At 44.8% G+C, this 15,789-nt stretch overlaps 2 protein-coding genes across 2 annotated transcripts in view; both read left to right on the forward strand.

Moving 5' to 3' along the window:
- Positions 1-2: 2 nt before the first annotated feature.
- On the forward strand, positions 3-11,118 carry e4f1 (E4F transcription factor 1). Its single transcript, XM_064985777.1, has 15 exons — positions 3-138; positions 635-777; positions 880-970; positions 1,189-1,370; positions 1,550-1,670; positions 1,773-1,916; positions 4,752-4,924; positions 5,211-5,294; positions 5,545-5,691; positions 6,380-6,494; positions 6,827-7,044; positions 7,301-7,499; positions 7,792-7,964; positions 8,265-8,339; positions 9,793-11,118. Exons 1-15 carry the CDS (start codon positions 42-44, stop codon positions 10,159-10,161), a joined length of 2,331 nt encoding a protein of 776 aa, XP_064841849.1. The 5' UTR covers positions 3-41; the 3' UTR covers positions 10,162-11,118.
- A 2,052-nt stretch (positions 11,119-13,170) lies between these two features.
- The window catches only part of grid2ipa (glutamate receptor, ionotropic, delta 2 (Grid2) interacting protein, a), a 66,148-nt gene continuing 63,529 nt past the window's right edge, over positions 13,171-15,789 (forward strand). The window contains exons 1-2 of the mRNA XM_064986994.1: positions 13,171-13,592; positions 15,227-15,283. Of these exons, the coding sequence (XP_064843066.1) occupies positions 13,511-13,592; positions 15,227-15,283 (139 nt within the window). The 5' untranslated portion in view covers positions 13,171-13,510. The remainder of the gene's footprint in view (positions 13,593-15,226; positions 15,284-15,789) is intronic.

Genomic DNA, 15,789 nt, shown 5'->3' on the forward strand with positions numbered 1-15,789 from the left:
TCTCTAGTAGCGTTGCGACAGAGACGGAGAACTCAAACGACATGAACGTAGAAAATAATAATACGGCAGAAACTGTGAGCGAGCAAACGGATCACGGCAACAACATCGTCACAATTCAAACAACTCTCGGAGATGAAGGTAAAGACAGTTTACATGCAAAAACAGTCATATATTTTTATTGTCATATATGTAGGCCCACTCCAATTGATTCCATGTATTTAGCTGCTAGCTAGCTTGCTTGGTTGGCGACAAAATAAGGTCGGGGCACTTGCGCCACATCTTTGCTTGCGCTGTATCGGGTCAATGCTATTTATCTATCCACCTAGCTAGCCAACTAGTGTAGGTCGCGCTGGTCAGATTTAGTTAAACTACAATCCGAGGATGCTAACTAACTTTACACTTATCGGTTTTAGCCTTGCCAGTCAGCTAAGCTTGCTAAATATGCTAACATTAGCTAAGTTAGCTGGCGGCTGCACTTGCTACAGTAGCTAGCTAACTTCGCTATGTCAATGTCCAATCACTTGCATGTGTCAATTAATTAGCTAGCCAGTCAACAACAACATTGAACGTTTTACAATAAATTTTTATGTGTGTTCTTGACTGTACGCATGTTTTTCACGCATTTCACTTGCAGATGAAGATGTCCACAAGTGCGGACGCTGCCAGTCCGAGTTTTGTACGCTGGAGGCATTCATCCAGCACAAGCTTCAGCAGAACTGCACGCGGGCACAGAAACCCCAGGTGCCCGTCAATAAACCCCGAGATGACAACCAAGAGGTAGGCTTGCCCGGGCAATTGTACACCCGGTGCCTCCACGGTTTAGATTTTAGAAATCATAAATTAATGGGGTGATATGTCAAAACGTTTGTGTTTGGTCAGGTTTTTGCCCCAGATGGAACCTCTGCTACCTTGACAAGAATGGATGGAAGTGGACTGTCTTCAGATGAACCAGACAAGTCCAACAACAACGGTCAGTCAATGTTCCTTGACTTTTGCACTCTGGCACCCTCCAGTATCATCTGTCCGTAACTGATAAGACATTATTTGAATGATTTATGGTTTCTTCTCATGGCAAATACTTTATATTCTGTCAGAAACCCAATTTCCTCCTGTTTTGACTTTCATGCCCAGTTGAAATGGGTTAAATTATTTGAGGGGACTGAATTAACCAGCCTTAAGTTCTCTTAGGTGAGGTAGAAGTAGAAGGCCACTCCTCTCGAAGTCGCAGGAAGAGGGGTGGCACAGGGAAGGCTACTGTCCAAACAGAGGGGACCGAGGCCCACAGCCCTGACGGTGCAGACAAGCCAGTCTACAGGGTCAACAAAGATGGACGCTACATTTGCCAAATATGTGAGAAGACATTCAAAACGGTGAGTTGTACTGCACCGGTGCTTCCTGATGATATAGATCTGAGAATGAACCCATACAGATTGTCACTACCTTGTCTAGTCTGGAAGAAAGTTTGGAAATCATGACTATCAGCGATTTTGTTCTTCCCTTGTTTATGCTCAATCAAACAAACCTATTTTTCTGTCTACCTTTTTTCTAGACAAACATCCTGAGAACCCATATGATAACCCACAGCGAGAATAAGAATTTCCCCTGCGAGCTCTGTGGGAGTGCCTTCCGCACCAAAGGCTCCCTGATTCGTCACAACCGCCGTCACACAGGTAGTGGACTGGAAGGGGGTGGGCTCAGAATGAGATTTTTCTGCATGTGACATGCAGCTTCGTTTCCTATCTCCATCAGTCTCTCTCCCTCTCTTCCCCCAGACGAGCGCCCGTACCACTGTAACCTGTGTGGGCTCTCCTTCAGGGAGTCAGGGGCTCTGACAAGACATCTCAAGTCCATCACCCCATGCACTGAGAAGATCCAGTACAAGGAGATCATTGTCAGCAAGGACGGACAGCAGAAAGGTAGCAGTCTGTCAAAAGATTGAGGGATGCATGGATGGATAGATATATGGATAGATGGTAGGATACATACACCACATGACTGAAATTATGTGGACACCTGCTTGTCGAACATCTCATTTCAAAAAAGTGGGCGTTAATATCGAGTTGGTTTCCCTTTGCTGCTATAACAGCCTCCAATCTTATGGGAAGGCTTTCCACTAGATTTTGGAACATTGCTGTGGGGACTTGATTCCATTCAGCCATGAGCCTTAGTGAGGTCGGGAACTGATGTTGGGCGATAAGGCTGGCGTTCCAATTCATCCCAAAGGTGTTCGATAGGGTTGAGGTCAGGGCTCTGCAGGCCACTCAAGTTCTTCTACGCTGATCTCAACAAACCATTTCTGTATGGACCTCTCTTTGTGCACAGGGGCATTGTCATGCCAAAACATGAAAGGGCCTTCCCAAAACTTTTGCCGCAAAGTTGGAAGCATAGAATCATCTAGAATGTCATTATATGCTGTAGCGTTAAAATTTCCCTTCACTGGAACTAAGGGACCAAGCCCAAAACATGAAAATAGCCCCAGTCCATTATTCCTCCTCCAACAAACTTGGCACTATGCATTCAGACAGGTAGTGTTCTCCTGGTATCCGCCAAACCCAGATTCTTCCATCAGACTGCCAGATGGTGAAACGTGATACATCACTCCAGAGAACGTGTTTACACTGCTTCTGAGGTAAAAGCGGCAAGCTTTACCCCACTCCAGCCGACGCTTGGCATTGTGTATGGTGAGCTTAGGCTTGTGTGCGGCTGCTCGGCCATGGAAACCCATTTCATGAAGCACTCATGAACAGTTCTTGTGCTGACATTGCTTTCAGAGGCAGTTTGGAACTCTATAGTGAGGATTGCAACTGAGGATAGGTGATTTTTACGAGCTTCGGCAGTCCCGTTCTGTGAGCTTGTGACCTACTACTTCGCGCCTGAGCCGTTGTTGCGCCTAGACGTTTGTACTTCACAATAACAGCACTTACAGTTGACCGGGGCAGTTCTAGCAGGGCAGAAATTTGATGAACTGATTTGAAAAGTCACTGACCTGCCATGTTGAAAGTCACTGAGCTCTTCAGGAAGGCCATTCAACTGCCAATGTTTGTCTATGGAGTTTGGATGGCTGTAAGCTCGATTTTATACACCCGTAAGCAACCCGTGTGGCTGAAATAGGCGTATCCACTAATTTGAAGGGGTTTCCACGTACACTACCAGTCAAAAGTTTTAGAACAACTGCTCATTCAAGGGTTTTTCTTTATTTGTACTATTTTCTACGTTGTAGAATAATATTAAGACATCAAAACTATGACATACTACATATATGTAATCATGTAGTAACTAAAAAAGTGTTAACAAATCAAAATATATTTGACATTCATCAAAATAGCCACCCTTTGCCTTGATGGCATCTTTGCACACTCTTGGCATTCTATCAACCAGCTACACCTGGAATGCTTTTCCAACAGTCTTGAAGGAGTTCCCACATGCTGAGCAGTTGTTGGCTGCTTTTCCTTCACTCTGCGGTCTGGCTCATCCCAAACCATCTCAATTTGGTTGTGGAGGCCAGATCATCTGATGCACCACTCCATCCCTCTCCTTCTTGGTAAAATAGCCCTTACACAGCCTGGAGGTGTGGTTGGGTCATTGTCCTGTTGAAAAACAAATGATCATCACACTAAGCCCAAACCAGATGGGATGGCGTGGTGTATCGCTGTAGAATGCTGTGGTAGCCATGCTGGTTAAGTGTGCCTTATTCTAAATAAATCACTGACAGTGTCACCAGCAAAGCACCCCCACACCATAACACCACCTCCATGCTTCACTGTGGGAAATACACATGCAGAGATCATCCGTTCACCCACATCGCATCTCAATTTGGACTCCAGACCAAAGGATATATTTCCACTGGTTTTATGTCCATTGCTTGTGTTTCTTGGCCCAAGCAAGTCTCTTATTCTTATTGGTGTCATTTAGTAGTGGTTTCTTTGCAGCAATTTGACCATGAAGGCCTGATTCACACAGTCTCTTCTGAACAGTTGATGTTGAGATCTCTGTTACTTGAACTCTGTGAAGCATTTATTTAGGCTGCAATTTGAGGCTGGTAACTAATGAACTTATCCTCTGCATTAGATGTAACTTTGGGTCTTCCATTCCTGTGGTGGTCCTCATGAGAGCCAGTTTAATCATAGCGCTTGATGGTTTTTGTGACTGCACTTGCAGAAACTTTCAAAGTCCTTAATGTTCTGCCTTGACTGATTTTCATGTCTTAAATGACAGTCCATTACTTTTTCTTTGCTAATTTGAGCTGTTCTTGCCATAATATGGATTTGGTCTTTTACAAAATAGGACTATCTTCTGTATACCCCCTACCTTGTCACAACACAACTGATTGGCTCAAACGTGGAATTTCTTTCCTTCTTAACACAAATTAACAGGCACACCTGTTCATTTAAATGCATTCCAGGTGACTACCGCATGAACCTCAAGAATCTCAAATGTAAAATAGATTTTGATATGTTTAACACTTTTTTTAGTTACTAAATGAGTCCATATGTGTTATTGCATAGTTTTGATGTCTTCACTATTATTCTACAATGTAGAAAATAGTAAAAAATAAAGAAAAACCCTTGAATGAGTAGGTGTTCTAAAACTTTTGACCGGTAGTGTACTTTTGTTTATATGGAAAGAGGGAGATTACTATATGGAAAGATAAATATATGGATAGAAAGATTAAATATATGGATCTATCGGTAGATAAGTAGCTGGACAGGGAAATATATTCAGGTATTGATGGTGTCATGTTTGTATTTCAGGAGTAGAGGCAGAGGCCGCCTCATTGGCTGCTCAGCAGGAAGTGGAGCAGCAGGAGGAAGAGGAAGCGCAGGCGGCAGTGGTCAGCGTGGTAGAGACTGACAGCGGAGGACAGGAAGTCATCCACGAGGTCCACTTCCACATGGAGGTAGAGGGAGAAGGGCAGGAACAGCAGGTGTGTGGATCTGGATGCATTCCGGTACTGTAAAATGTCTTACTCGTCTCCTCTCACACCTGTTAATTTGTAGTGATCTGAAATCACAGGATAGGTGAAGGCCATGTTGTGAATGCCTGTCCATTTCTATCACATCAGTGCAGATGAAAGAAAATAGAGAAACTCACCCTCAAGCATTTCCTTTGTATCTCAAATCTCTGATGTTTAATATAACCTCTTTGGATGTTACACATTTTTCCTAGGGCCACATTGGACCCACTTTTCTTGTCTGGTTCCCCATCCCTAGGTGATCTTGGACCAGGCTCAGGCAGATGCCCTGGTGGCCGAGGGGGACAACCTCATCTGCCAGGCCATCATCAACTCTGGCATCGCCGATAGATAGATGGGTAAGGGGGAGAGAGAGAGAATGACCACTTGGGAGAGATGAGGATCCCGGTGACCACCCCGCTGACCAGAAGCTCTGGATCTGTGGTGATCCATGTTTCCGTCAGTGCCAGGAAGTCGAGGGACTGGAGGGAGGCATAGGCTGAGATGAACTAGATGCCTTGGCAGTTCCGAAGAGGCTACCGGAGACCAGGAACTGGTAGTGGCTGCGATGTTGACACTACCCTAATCGTCAGTTCATCACTGAGGAGGTGGAGGAGGCCGAGGAGCAGGCACTGGACGGGATGCCTAAAGAGGTCCTGCAGGTCAGGGACATGGAGGGCAGGATGACAGAGATCCAGGTGATGGAGGAGTGTGTGGAGATGGAGGCTGAGGAGATGGTGGTGAGTTAGTCAATGGGGAATGATAAACATGGTGTATACTCTCACCTACAGCAGGAGGTTGATATACTCTACCTACAGCAGGATGTAATAGTTACTCACCTACAGCAGGAGGTTGATAAACATGGTGTATACTCTCACCTACAGCAGGAGGTTGATAAACATGGTGTATACTCTCACCTACAGCAGGAGGTTGATAAACATGGTGTATACTCTCACCTACAGCAGGAGGTTGATAAACATGGTGTATACTGTCCATTTAACAGTGCAGGATGGTGTATACAAATCTCTGATGTTTAATCTCACCTACAGCAGGAGGTTGATAAAAACATGGACAGCAGGAGGTGTATACTCTCACCTACAGCATGATGGAGAGGTTGATAAACATGGTGTATACTCTCACCTACAGCAGGAGGTTGATAAACATGGTGTATATACTCTCACCTACAGCAGGAGGTTGATAAACATGGTGTATACTCTCACCTACAGCAGGAGGTTGATAAACATGGTGTATACTCTCACCTACAGCAGGAGGTTGATAAACATGGTGTATACTCTCACCTACAGCAGGAGGTTGATAAACATGGTGTATACTCTCACCTACAGCAGGAGGTTGATAAACATGGTGTATACTCTCACCTACAGCAGGAGGTTGATAAACATGGTGTATGTCCCTTGCCCTGCCATGTAGGACATATCTGACAAGCAGGAGGATCTGCCGCCGTCTAAAAGTCACAAGTGTCCTCACTGCAGTCGCTCCTTTAAGGCGCTCAACTACCTCCGCTTCCATGTCAAAGGTCACCTCGGTAAGACCACTGTCTCCATTTCTTTTTAATGATTTCCTTTAACGATAGTCTCGGCATAACCCATTGTTTCTGTACATCATTACACACACACCATAGGTGATCCATTGATATCAAATGATTGGGGTGGTAAGAGGATTCAGCCAAGGTTTCAAAATCGGATACGTCTATATCATTTATTCCCTGTTTCTTACATTTTCTCAAATCTCCCGTGTCTCTCTCTCCCTGGGTCGTGTTCATTAGTCTCCAAGGAAACTGGTCTGAAGGGGAGGGACTACCTGTTGCGTTCCCTAATGAACACAACCTACAGTAGCTCATCTGTGTGTTCTCTGCAGGCTGCAAGCCCTTCAAGTGTGTGATGTGTCAGAAAGAGTTCCTGACAGGCTACCTGTTGAAGAAGCACATGGAGGTCCACCTGAGTGAGAGGCGGTATAAGTGTGGTGAGTGCGGCAAGCTGTACAAGACCATCGGACACGTCCGGGAACACATGAGGGCCCACTCTGAGGAACGGCCGTACAACTGCAACAGCTGTGACAAGGGATACAAGACCAGGGTTTGTTCATACTCAACTTTTATTTCAACCAAGGAGGCCGTGGGCAGGCAAAATATTCAGACTGAAAGTTGTTGAATTCGTAAGTTTTATTTAGTCTCTTAAATGGCAGGAGTCTGCTAATGTTAAGTCAAGTTTCGGGGTGCCTCTTCGTTTGAACGGTTATCTCAGTCATTTGCCTCGCATGTCAGAAGTGAATTGGTTGACTAACAGATGTCGATTAATTAATAATTTTTTTCCCCCTCCCCTTTTGTCCCAGAATGCCTTGCAGGTGCACCAGCGGACGCATGCCCAGGAGAAGCCGTACGTGTGCCAGTTCTGCTCGCGGGGCTTCAGGGAGAAGGGCTCTCTAGTGCGCCACATCCGCCATCACACCGGAGAGAAGCCCTTCAAGTGCCACAAGTGTGGGCGGGGCTTCGCCGAGCATGGCACCCTCAACCGCCATTTACGTGCCAAAGGTCAGGATGATTAACACTTGTCTCCTGGGTCTTGTATAGCATTCAGATCAATGTCAGATTCATAGAATCTGATGTATCTGGCATTGATCTTATCAGTGATATTAGTGTTACTATTCTTAATGCGTGTAGTCCCGACTTACATTACTTTGGATAGGCTGACAATGGCCCTGATTTTTAATTGATGAAGTAATCAATTTTCCATATTGGCCTATACATGTTATCAATTCCACAATTGACACAAGCAAACAGCCAAATAGCACTACACAGGATTACATTGTGTTTGTGTGTCCAGGTGGCTGTTATGCTGGCAAGAAGGAGGGGTCTGGGGAGGAAGGCATGCTGGTCTCAGAGGAGCAGGTTTCTGCAGACAGCCTGGCCACAGCAGCCATCATGTCAGACGACCCCCATGCTGTGCTGGTGGAGTTCTCCTCTGTGGTGGCTGACACCCAGGAATACATCATTAGGGTGAGACCATTCATAGATGGGCGGGGGGTTATTCTCCTTATGGATCTATTACCTATTTCACACTGCCGAAAATGTGAAAGTAATATATCCAGACTTTTTGCTGAATTCACTGAATGTTTCAACCTGACCTGGCAGAGCTTTCGGCACCAACACAGACAAGGTGCTGATGTAAACGCAGTTGTTAATAGAATATTCATCTGTTTTTCTCACAGAAATTAGATGCATCATCACATTCATAAATGATGCTGTCAGTATGTATGGAAGGTTCTGTAGTTCACGTGTCCTGTCTCTTCTCCCCAGGCCCCAGGAGTCGAGGAGGAGGAGGAGGAGGGGCAGGGCGAGGAGGTGACTCTCATCCAAGACAACCAGAATCAGGTCAGTGCTCTGCTCTCCTATTTCTCCTGGAGCCAAGAAATTGTGTTCTAGTGGTTTTCTGTCTTGATGGCTTAGACGCCCTCGCCTCCATCCACACATACAACACCTTTCACTGTTTGCTTGGTTATAGACATATATTTAACATGCGACCAAAGCTAAGTTTCCATCCAATTGGTGACAGATTTTCATGCAAATATAACATCTGCATAAAGAAAATCTGCAGATTATCCACCGGTGTTTCCACCAAACTGACCTGTTGCTGATATCGGTGCACATGTCCTTTTTTCTCCTTTTTTACCCCCTTTTTCTCCCCAATTTTGTGGTATCCACTTATTAGTAGTTACTGTCTTGTCTCATCGCTACAACTCCCGTACGGGCTCGGGAGAGAACCATGCGTCCTCTGAAACACAACCCAACCAAGCCGCACTGCTTCTTAACACAGCGCAACACCGTATACCTAGCGACCTGGTCAGCGTGCACTGCGCCCGGCCCGCCACAGGAGTCGCTAGTGCGCGATGAGACAAGGATATCCCTACCGGCCAAACCCTCCCTAACCCGTACACCGCTAGGCCAATTGTGCGTGGCCCCATGGACCTCCCGGTCGCGGCCGGCTGCGACAGAGCCTGGTCTCGAACCCAGAGTCTGGTGGCACTGCCTTAGACCACTGCGCCACCCGGGAGGCCCTTCAAAATGTCATTTTTTTTCGGCTTACTTTTTTATATACCGAATAAAAATCTAAAGTTAAATGTGTTTTCATCTCATTTTCAACTCTACCAAAAACTGTTAAATAGCTAATATGCCTCCTCTGGCATGTGCGCTCTAGCCAACAGCTCTCAGATACATTGCAGGTAGGCTAGTCTACATGATGAGATTATTATGGATAAGAGAGAGAATATTTGTATTTGTCAAACGGCTGTCAAGCATCGATCATCATGTCATCAGAATTATAAGACCCTCGCCACCCTGTGAAGTTCATAACACAAAAAGATCCAAATAAAAAATCCAACAACTGATCTGTCTACATTTCAAAATTGCACTGAAACTTAGTTTTGTTCCCCAACTGGCGGGTGGTTTTATTTGGCCCCTCAAGTTTTCTGAGCAAAATGTATTTTTAACTAAATGTATTTTGTTTAAAGTTTTTCATTGCTGCACATAAGACTGTAAAAACACCAGGAAACCATCTCCAAGTGATTTTAATGAATCTGTTCCCAAGTATTCCCACGTGATCATATACAAATATAAGCAGGTCTTGAAATGCTTATGTTTTAGTCAAACATATGTTTGGACTTTTTGTGGTTAATTTACAGTCTACGTTTCAGCCAACCCGACCATCCGCTCAGGAAAAAATCGGGCCGCGGCTGAATCTAGTTGATGATCCCTGACATAGATAAATCAACTATTAGGTAGACATTAAGGCATCTCAATACTTATCCCCACTCTACCCACCTTTCAGATGGGCAACCACATCATGAAGGTGGTGCAGCAGATCGTCAACCAATCACGTGGTGGCATCGGCGGCCACCAAATCATTGTGCGCAATGTCTCCATGGACGAGGGCACATCCATCTCCGACTGTGGCGACACCATTACCATAGCGACGCCTGAGAACCTGACCGCGCAGGTCGCCATGACCCTGGCCTCAGCCATCAGCGACGGAACCCTTCTGGCAGGAGGTGGCGCACTGGAAACGCCCGATGGCACGGTCACCATGGTAACAACATCGGGGGGCGAGGACATGGTCGAGGTGATGGAACAGCAGCAGGAGGAGGAGTTTGTTATTACGTCATCTGAGGAGGTGGAGATCCAGACAGTCATTATATGATTGATTTGTGTTATGAAGTGTCTTATGAGAACTCAGGACTTTGCATGAGTTATGAATACGGTGTGTTTTTATAAGAACAGAATGTCTTATGAAGAGTTTCTTATGAGAACTCAGGACTTTGAATGGAAACACTGGTCTATGTTTGAGGAGTTATCTTGTATTATGGACAGTTTGCATGAGAACTGTCGTTGTATTAGGTTGAAAGATTCTGTTTGTATACAGTTTGACATTTTATTTGACAGTATTAGTCCATTTCTATTGGGTAAGGATTGCAATCAATTGTTGGTAGAGTTATGTCTTAAGTCACTAAGTAAGGAGGACTGAAGTGTAAGTTTTACTTGGACAGGACTGGAGCTGCCTTCATTTTAGTACAGTTAACTGTAATGCCATTGGTTGTCAACACTGCACAACCAATCACATGGTATGAACAGTAAGCTTATAGCGAGGTCACAGGAGCTCAAGTACTTACCTTTGCCTTGATAGTCTCAAAAGCCCTAGAATGTTCACTGTTTCTGTTACACTTAGACATTACACCAGGAGATGTCAACTCTATAAAATACCCCCCCCTTAATTAAAACAATTATACTACCTAATGACTGGAGTTGTTTACCTTGGACAGATTCATTATAAAATATTCTGTTATGCTTGTCCATAGACTTAAAATGCTTTAGTGATTGTTCGTGAGAGTCTCTGGATTGTATTCATTAGGGCATACCATATTAAAACGTTTGGCAACGGAAAAAACTAAATAAGCATTTCTTATTAGCCAATTTCTACTCTTGGTTGCCCAGTGAATATGACTGATCTGATGCTGTTGGACTGTACAGCTGATATGTGTCTCCATTACACATCACCCTTACAGTAGACGGACAGACGCCTCACTACTGCCAAATGCTGTGATCTATTACTTGACTGGCTCCGTTTGCGTGGAATGAATAAATGCTACTTTCAGTACAACTTTGTATGTCATCTTTGAGAATTGAGTTTCTGCAGAAGACTAAAAGGAATTTATTTGTCCTGTGGATGTGAAAAATGTGCTTGTTATGGATGGATGAATGGATCCTGTGTACTGTATACCTGACTGAAAAGCAGGTTGAGAAGTGATCGGTTGTTTCAGTTATTGATTGATTGATTGGGTCTGGTGTTTACAGTTGCCGTGGGCAACCCAGCAGCTCTGTGAGCCCCAGATGGAGGAGCGGGAGTGGATTCATCAGCCTGGCAGATTCAGGACGAAGCAGCCTTGCTGCTCACCTTGCCCGTGGTTGTTGTTGCCTTCTGTCTCTTCTCTCTCTCCTTTTTACTCCCATGCTTCTCGCTCACATTCTCTCAAGACTGTCAGAATGAAGACAAATCTTTTCACCCCTCTGGGTTTTTTGTACAGCTGCCCTTTACTCTGAGAGAGTCCTTTGAACTATCATAGATGCAATGGGATCAGGCTACTTGGTATGAATAAAACAAACCTGAAACAAAACGAATAATCATGTCTTTGGCTTTTTCCTTATCAAAGTCCGAAATCCCCCATAGTCTTCTACTGTAAGATGAACAGGGCATTTTCACATGATGTAATGCCAATGGTGTATTGATGTATATTTTTCTGCAATTGTGTTGCCTTTGAAGTATTTTGTACAAACTATTTTTGGTTGTGGAATTAGGAAATATAATTGTCCCCCCCATGGGGGATTTGTTGTCATGCCTATGGGCGCTCCGTAAATACAGTAAATGATTAGACACCTAATGAGGATGTCCCCATCTCTACTAAACAAAGCATTGATTCTGGCCCGCTGTATTGTACATACTGGCATGGTGATCCAGCCATTCATAACTAAACCTTACTCTGCTGATGTTGTGTCCAGTCAAAGACACACCTACTCAAACATCACAATCACTGTTTCCCTGATTAGTTTCCTCATACTGTATGTTGTTGAACATGATCATCTCTGGAGATGTATTTGGCAGAGTTTCACATGAGCCATGATCACTGTTAGAACAGAGGACACTCCACAGCTGTAGTGCTGCTGCCTGCATCTCCCACTGGAAACACACTGATCACGATTCCATTGAGGTCAAGTCAGCCCCTGAGGGGTAAACACTTACCAATAGGACATGGTTTCCTCAGGGCTCATACTGAGGGATACTGCCAAATTTAAAACTGACACCTCACCCCTACTCTTAGACACTAGATCGGAAAGGTTATAAGTGTAAGCAATGTGATGGCTGGTCCACATAACCTATTACAGTGCCAGGTGGAGCTATCACCATATTTCAAATCACCAAGAGGGTAGATTTGAAATTGAACAGGTCTCACTTTCAGGTAGCCAGCTTGGGGGGGTGCAAGCTTGACATCAGTGTCTAACAGGGAAGTTACCATCTGATCCTCAGCCAAGGTTCTGGAAGTTACCATCAGGTATAATAGACATTCACCAGCCTTGCTCCTTTTCTTCACCTCAGGAATGTTTATTTAACCAGGCAAGTCAGTTAAGAACAAATTCTTATTTTCAATGACGGCCTAGGAACAGTGGGTTTACTGCCTGTTCAGGGGCAGAACGACAGATTTGTACCTTGTCAGCTCGGGGATTTGAACTTGCAACCTTCCGGTTACTAGTCCAACGCTCTAACCACTAGGCTACCCTGCCGCCCCAAGGATCTAAGGATGGTATGCTACCTGAAAGGTGTTACCTTTAACCTGTTCCCTCAATCTCAAGTTTCCTAGATGAACCTTGAGGAGCCATTGTGTGCCTACTGCCTATAGACGACAGTGCCTCAACACTGAGGCTGACACGCTCTAATCAGTGAGAAGTGTCCCTGGCTGGCTCTCCTCACTGTTTCTGGGTCAGTCCTCAGCCCTTAGAGAGGGCCCCATCTGAAAGAACCAGAGCGAGAGAGGGTAGGAGGAGAGTGTGTGAGAAAGAGAGAGAGGCAGAGGTATTTATAGAAAAATGGGGCTTCGCGCTACCTTTTCTCACTAAAGAATCATTAGAGGACAAAGTGTCCCAGTTTTTGTATGGGCGCTCCGCGATAGCAGCTAGCTAGGTCTGTGGGCCGGCAGATTTTTACCTGCGATGGGGAGCCTGATTTACAGACCGTCTCCTCTCTCTCCCAGCCTCCTTCTTCTCTTTTGCCCCATACCTCTGGTTCTTTGATCCGTGAAAGGGAGACATCAGCCTACTTGTACGCTGATGTGACCTCTTGAGAGGGTTGGGGTTGTAGGTCTTGGTAGGGGTGCTGGAGCTGGGTACAGGAGCCAGAGAGGGTAAGGGCGTGACTGGGCACCAGAGACGGGGACTTTGGGCCGTTGACTGGACGTGTCCTCACAAACCTCGACATCTCAGTAGACACCACCAGCGTCAAGATGAGGCGCTTTCTGAGCCGCAAAGGCCGCTTCTCGCTGCGCCAGAGCAAGTCTGGACCTCGCGGTGCCTCCAAAGATTTCTGTAAGTCTTTCATTCATTTTCATTATTCCTCTTATCTGCTTCATCCCTCTCTTCTGAAGAGAGGAGGAGAAGAGACAGAAGAGAACAAAAGGACTAAAGCTGTGTGTGTATCTAGGTCGCGGGCTTCAGAAGTATTTCAGATTTGGAGAAGAGAGAAGAAGGCCGTGGGAAGTTTAATCTCGACGGTGGGGTTGCGTGTCCTGGTACATCGGAGAAAGACATTTTTGATTTAACCAATGTACTTTCTCATAGGTCTAGATGTCCCAATTTATTTTGACACGTTACTTTAGACTTAGTTGTTTTATGACACAATACATGGAGTTTTACAAAGTGAAATATAGAACGACCTGTTCTCACTGTGTTCTGAAGTTTTATTCAGATAATCCGGGGCTCGTACATTTTCATAACACCATCACTTTTTTATTTTCCCCGCAAGGTCAGTGTAGAACTATGTAATGATGCCACTGTTGCCAGCTTTTCTCCTTTGAATGGTCTCAAACTGATCTGACCATCCATTTCTTGTTCACTTTAAGAAATCCACATACAATAGGCTACCTTTACACATTGGAGATACAGAAAGAGAATGAGACAGAGGGCGAAAGAAAGAGAGAGTGTGTGTGTGTGTGTGTGTGTGTGTGTGTGTGTGTGTGTGTGTGTGTCTCTTCATGCACCCCTTCATAATGAGAGAAAGATTGCCACTTCAATCATTGAAATTGCATAAACTGCCTGCTGTAGTCATGGAACCTATTAATCTTTTCATGAAACATAAATCCTCATAGGATCATCATATGGCGTATTAAATGAATAAGGCTGAGGCTGTAGACTTCAGTGTTAGGAGGTTAACAATCTGGTACAGGAGAGAGTGAGGAGAATGTATGGGTACATCTCAATAATCTAAAGATGTTTCCTCTCCTTGTGTCCAGCTTTCCTTCAACTGCACAGATCTGAAACAACTTGACAAGATAAAGCAAGTAATTTTGATAGGCCTCGATCTGCCACTTTGCCTTCAGCTATCGCGTCTGTTCAGATCAGTGCAGATGAGTGTGAGGAGACGAGAATAGGAAGCCATTTTGTGGAGTATTGAGTGGCACCCGCTGACTGCAGTATGAGAATGAGGCCATTGACCAGGGGAGGGCCAGCAGTTCAGAACAGAAAGCTATGACAGACATAGGCTGAGTCCCAACAGTCTAAAACAGCATCATTTGCTCATGTTCTGTCCATCATGATCACTGGTCTTAAAGCAAGTTGATCTGTAAAAACAATATGGTGGAATCGTATTCAGTTTGACCTGTTCTTGACGGAGAGGACAGGTGGGCTCAAAACTATGTGGTGCTAATATTTGATCTCTCGAAACATTGACTATATTCACTCTTCAAAATAAAAGTATATTTGTTCTTGATTGGGTTATTTCTCATTGATTGCTATTATATAATAAAGTCAAGTTTTTTCCAATAGTTGATGTTCCACTCTCGAACCCTCCAAGCGGGGCGTTATACTATGGAGGTATGATAGTGTCTGTTAAAAAGTGATACCATTGTGTTCGACCATTGTGGATGTCCCTTAAGAGCAGAAAAACCTTCTCAACCCATTTCATTCTTGTGACGCTTCAGTCTCTGGTTCTCTCGCCCATTCAGATGATGCTTTCCGTCAACAAATGGGCTGTCCTCCAATGAATAATCCAATGAATATCAGTAAGACTTTTAAACTAGTTTCAAGTCCCAGATCTGGGTTCAAATACTTTTAGCGTTTGGTTTAGCTTGCCTGGGGTTCCAGATGGGTAAGGTTTGTAGTTTTGCAACTATTCCATTGGTTCCATTGTGCCAGGCAAGCTCAATCAAGCCCAGATAAAGTATTTCAACCCAGGTCAGTCAAGTACAGCTACATTGTAGTAGTGTCTTCACTGCCACTTGTCTCCGCCTCTGAGACAAGCAACTGTGAAAAGAGACTACAATGTAGTTAAAGGTAGACTCAGCGATACAAATGTACCATTAGCAGATCGGGACGACTTCCAAAACATCAAAGAGCGCGAAGCAAGAGGCAAATCTCCTCCGCAGTTGTTGTCACGCAGCTATCATGTTGCAGGAGAGTGACGCAAACTCTCGTGAACATGTGCAGATGCTCTGTGGTGTGCATGCTCACAAGTGCAGCCTCTTGCATGGCACTCACTCTCCAGTATCTTTGGTTCTTCACACAGCTG

Source organism: Oncorhynchus masou, chromosome 14, assembly GCF_036934945.1.
Source record: "Oncorhynchus masou masou isolate Uvic2021 chromosome 14, UVic_Omas_1.1, whole genome shotgun sequence".
In the NCBI taxonomy this organism is placed as follows: domain Eukaryota; kingdom Metazoa; phylum Chordata; class Actinopteri; order Salmoniformes; family Salmonidae; genus Oncorhynchus; species Oncorhynchus masou.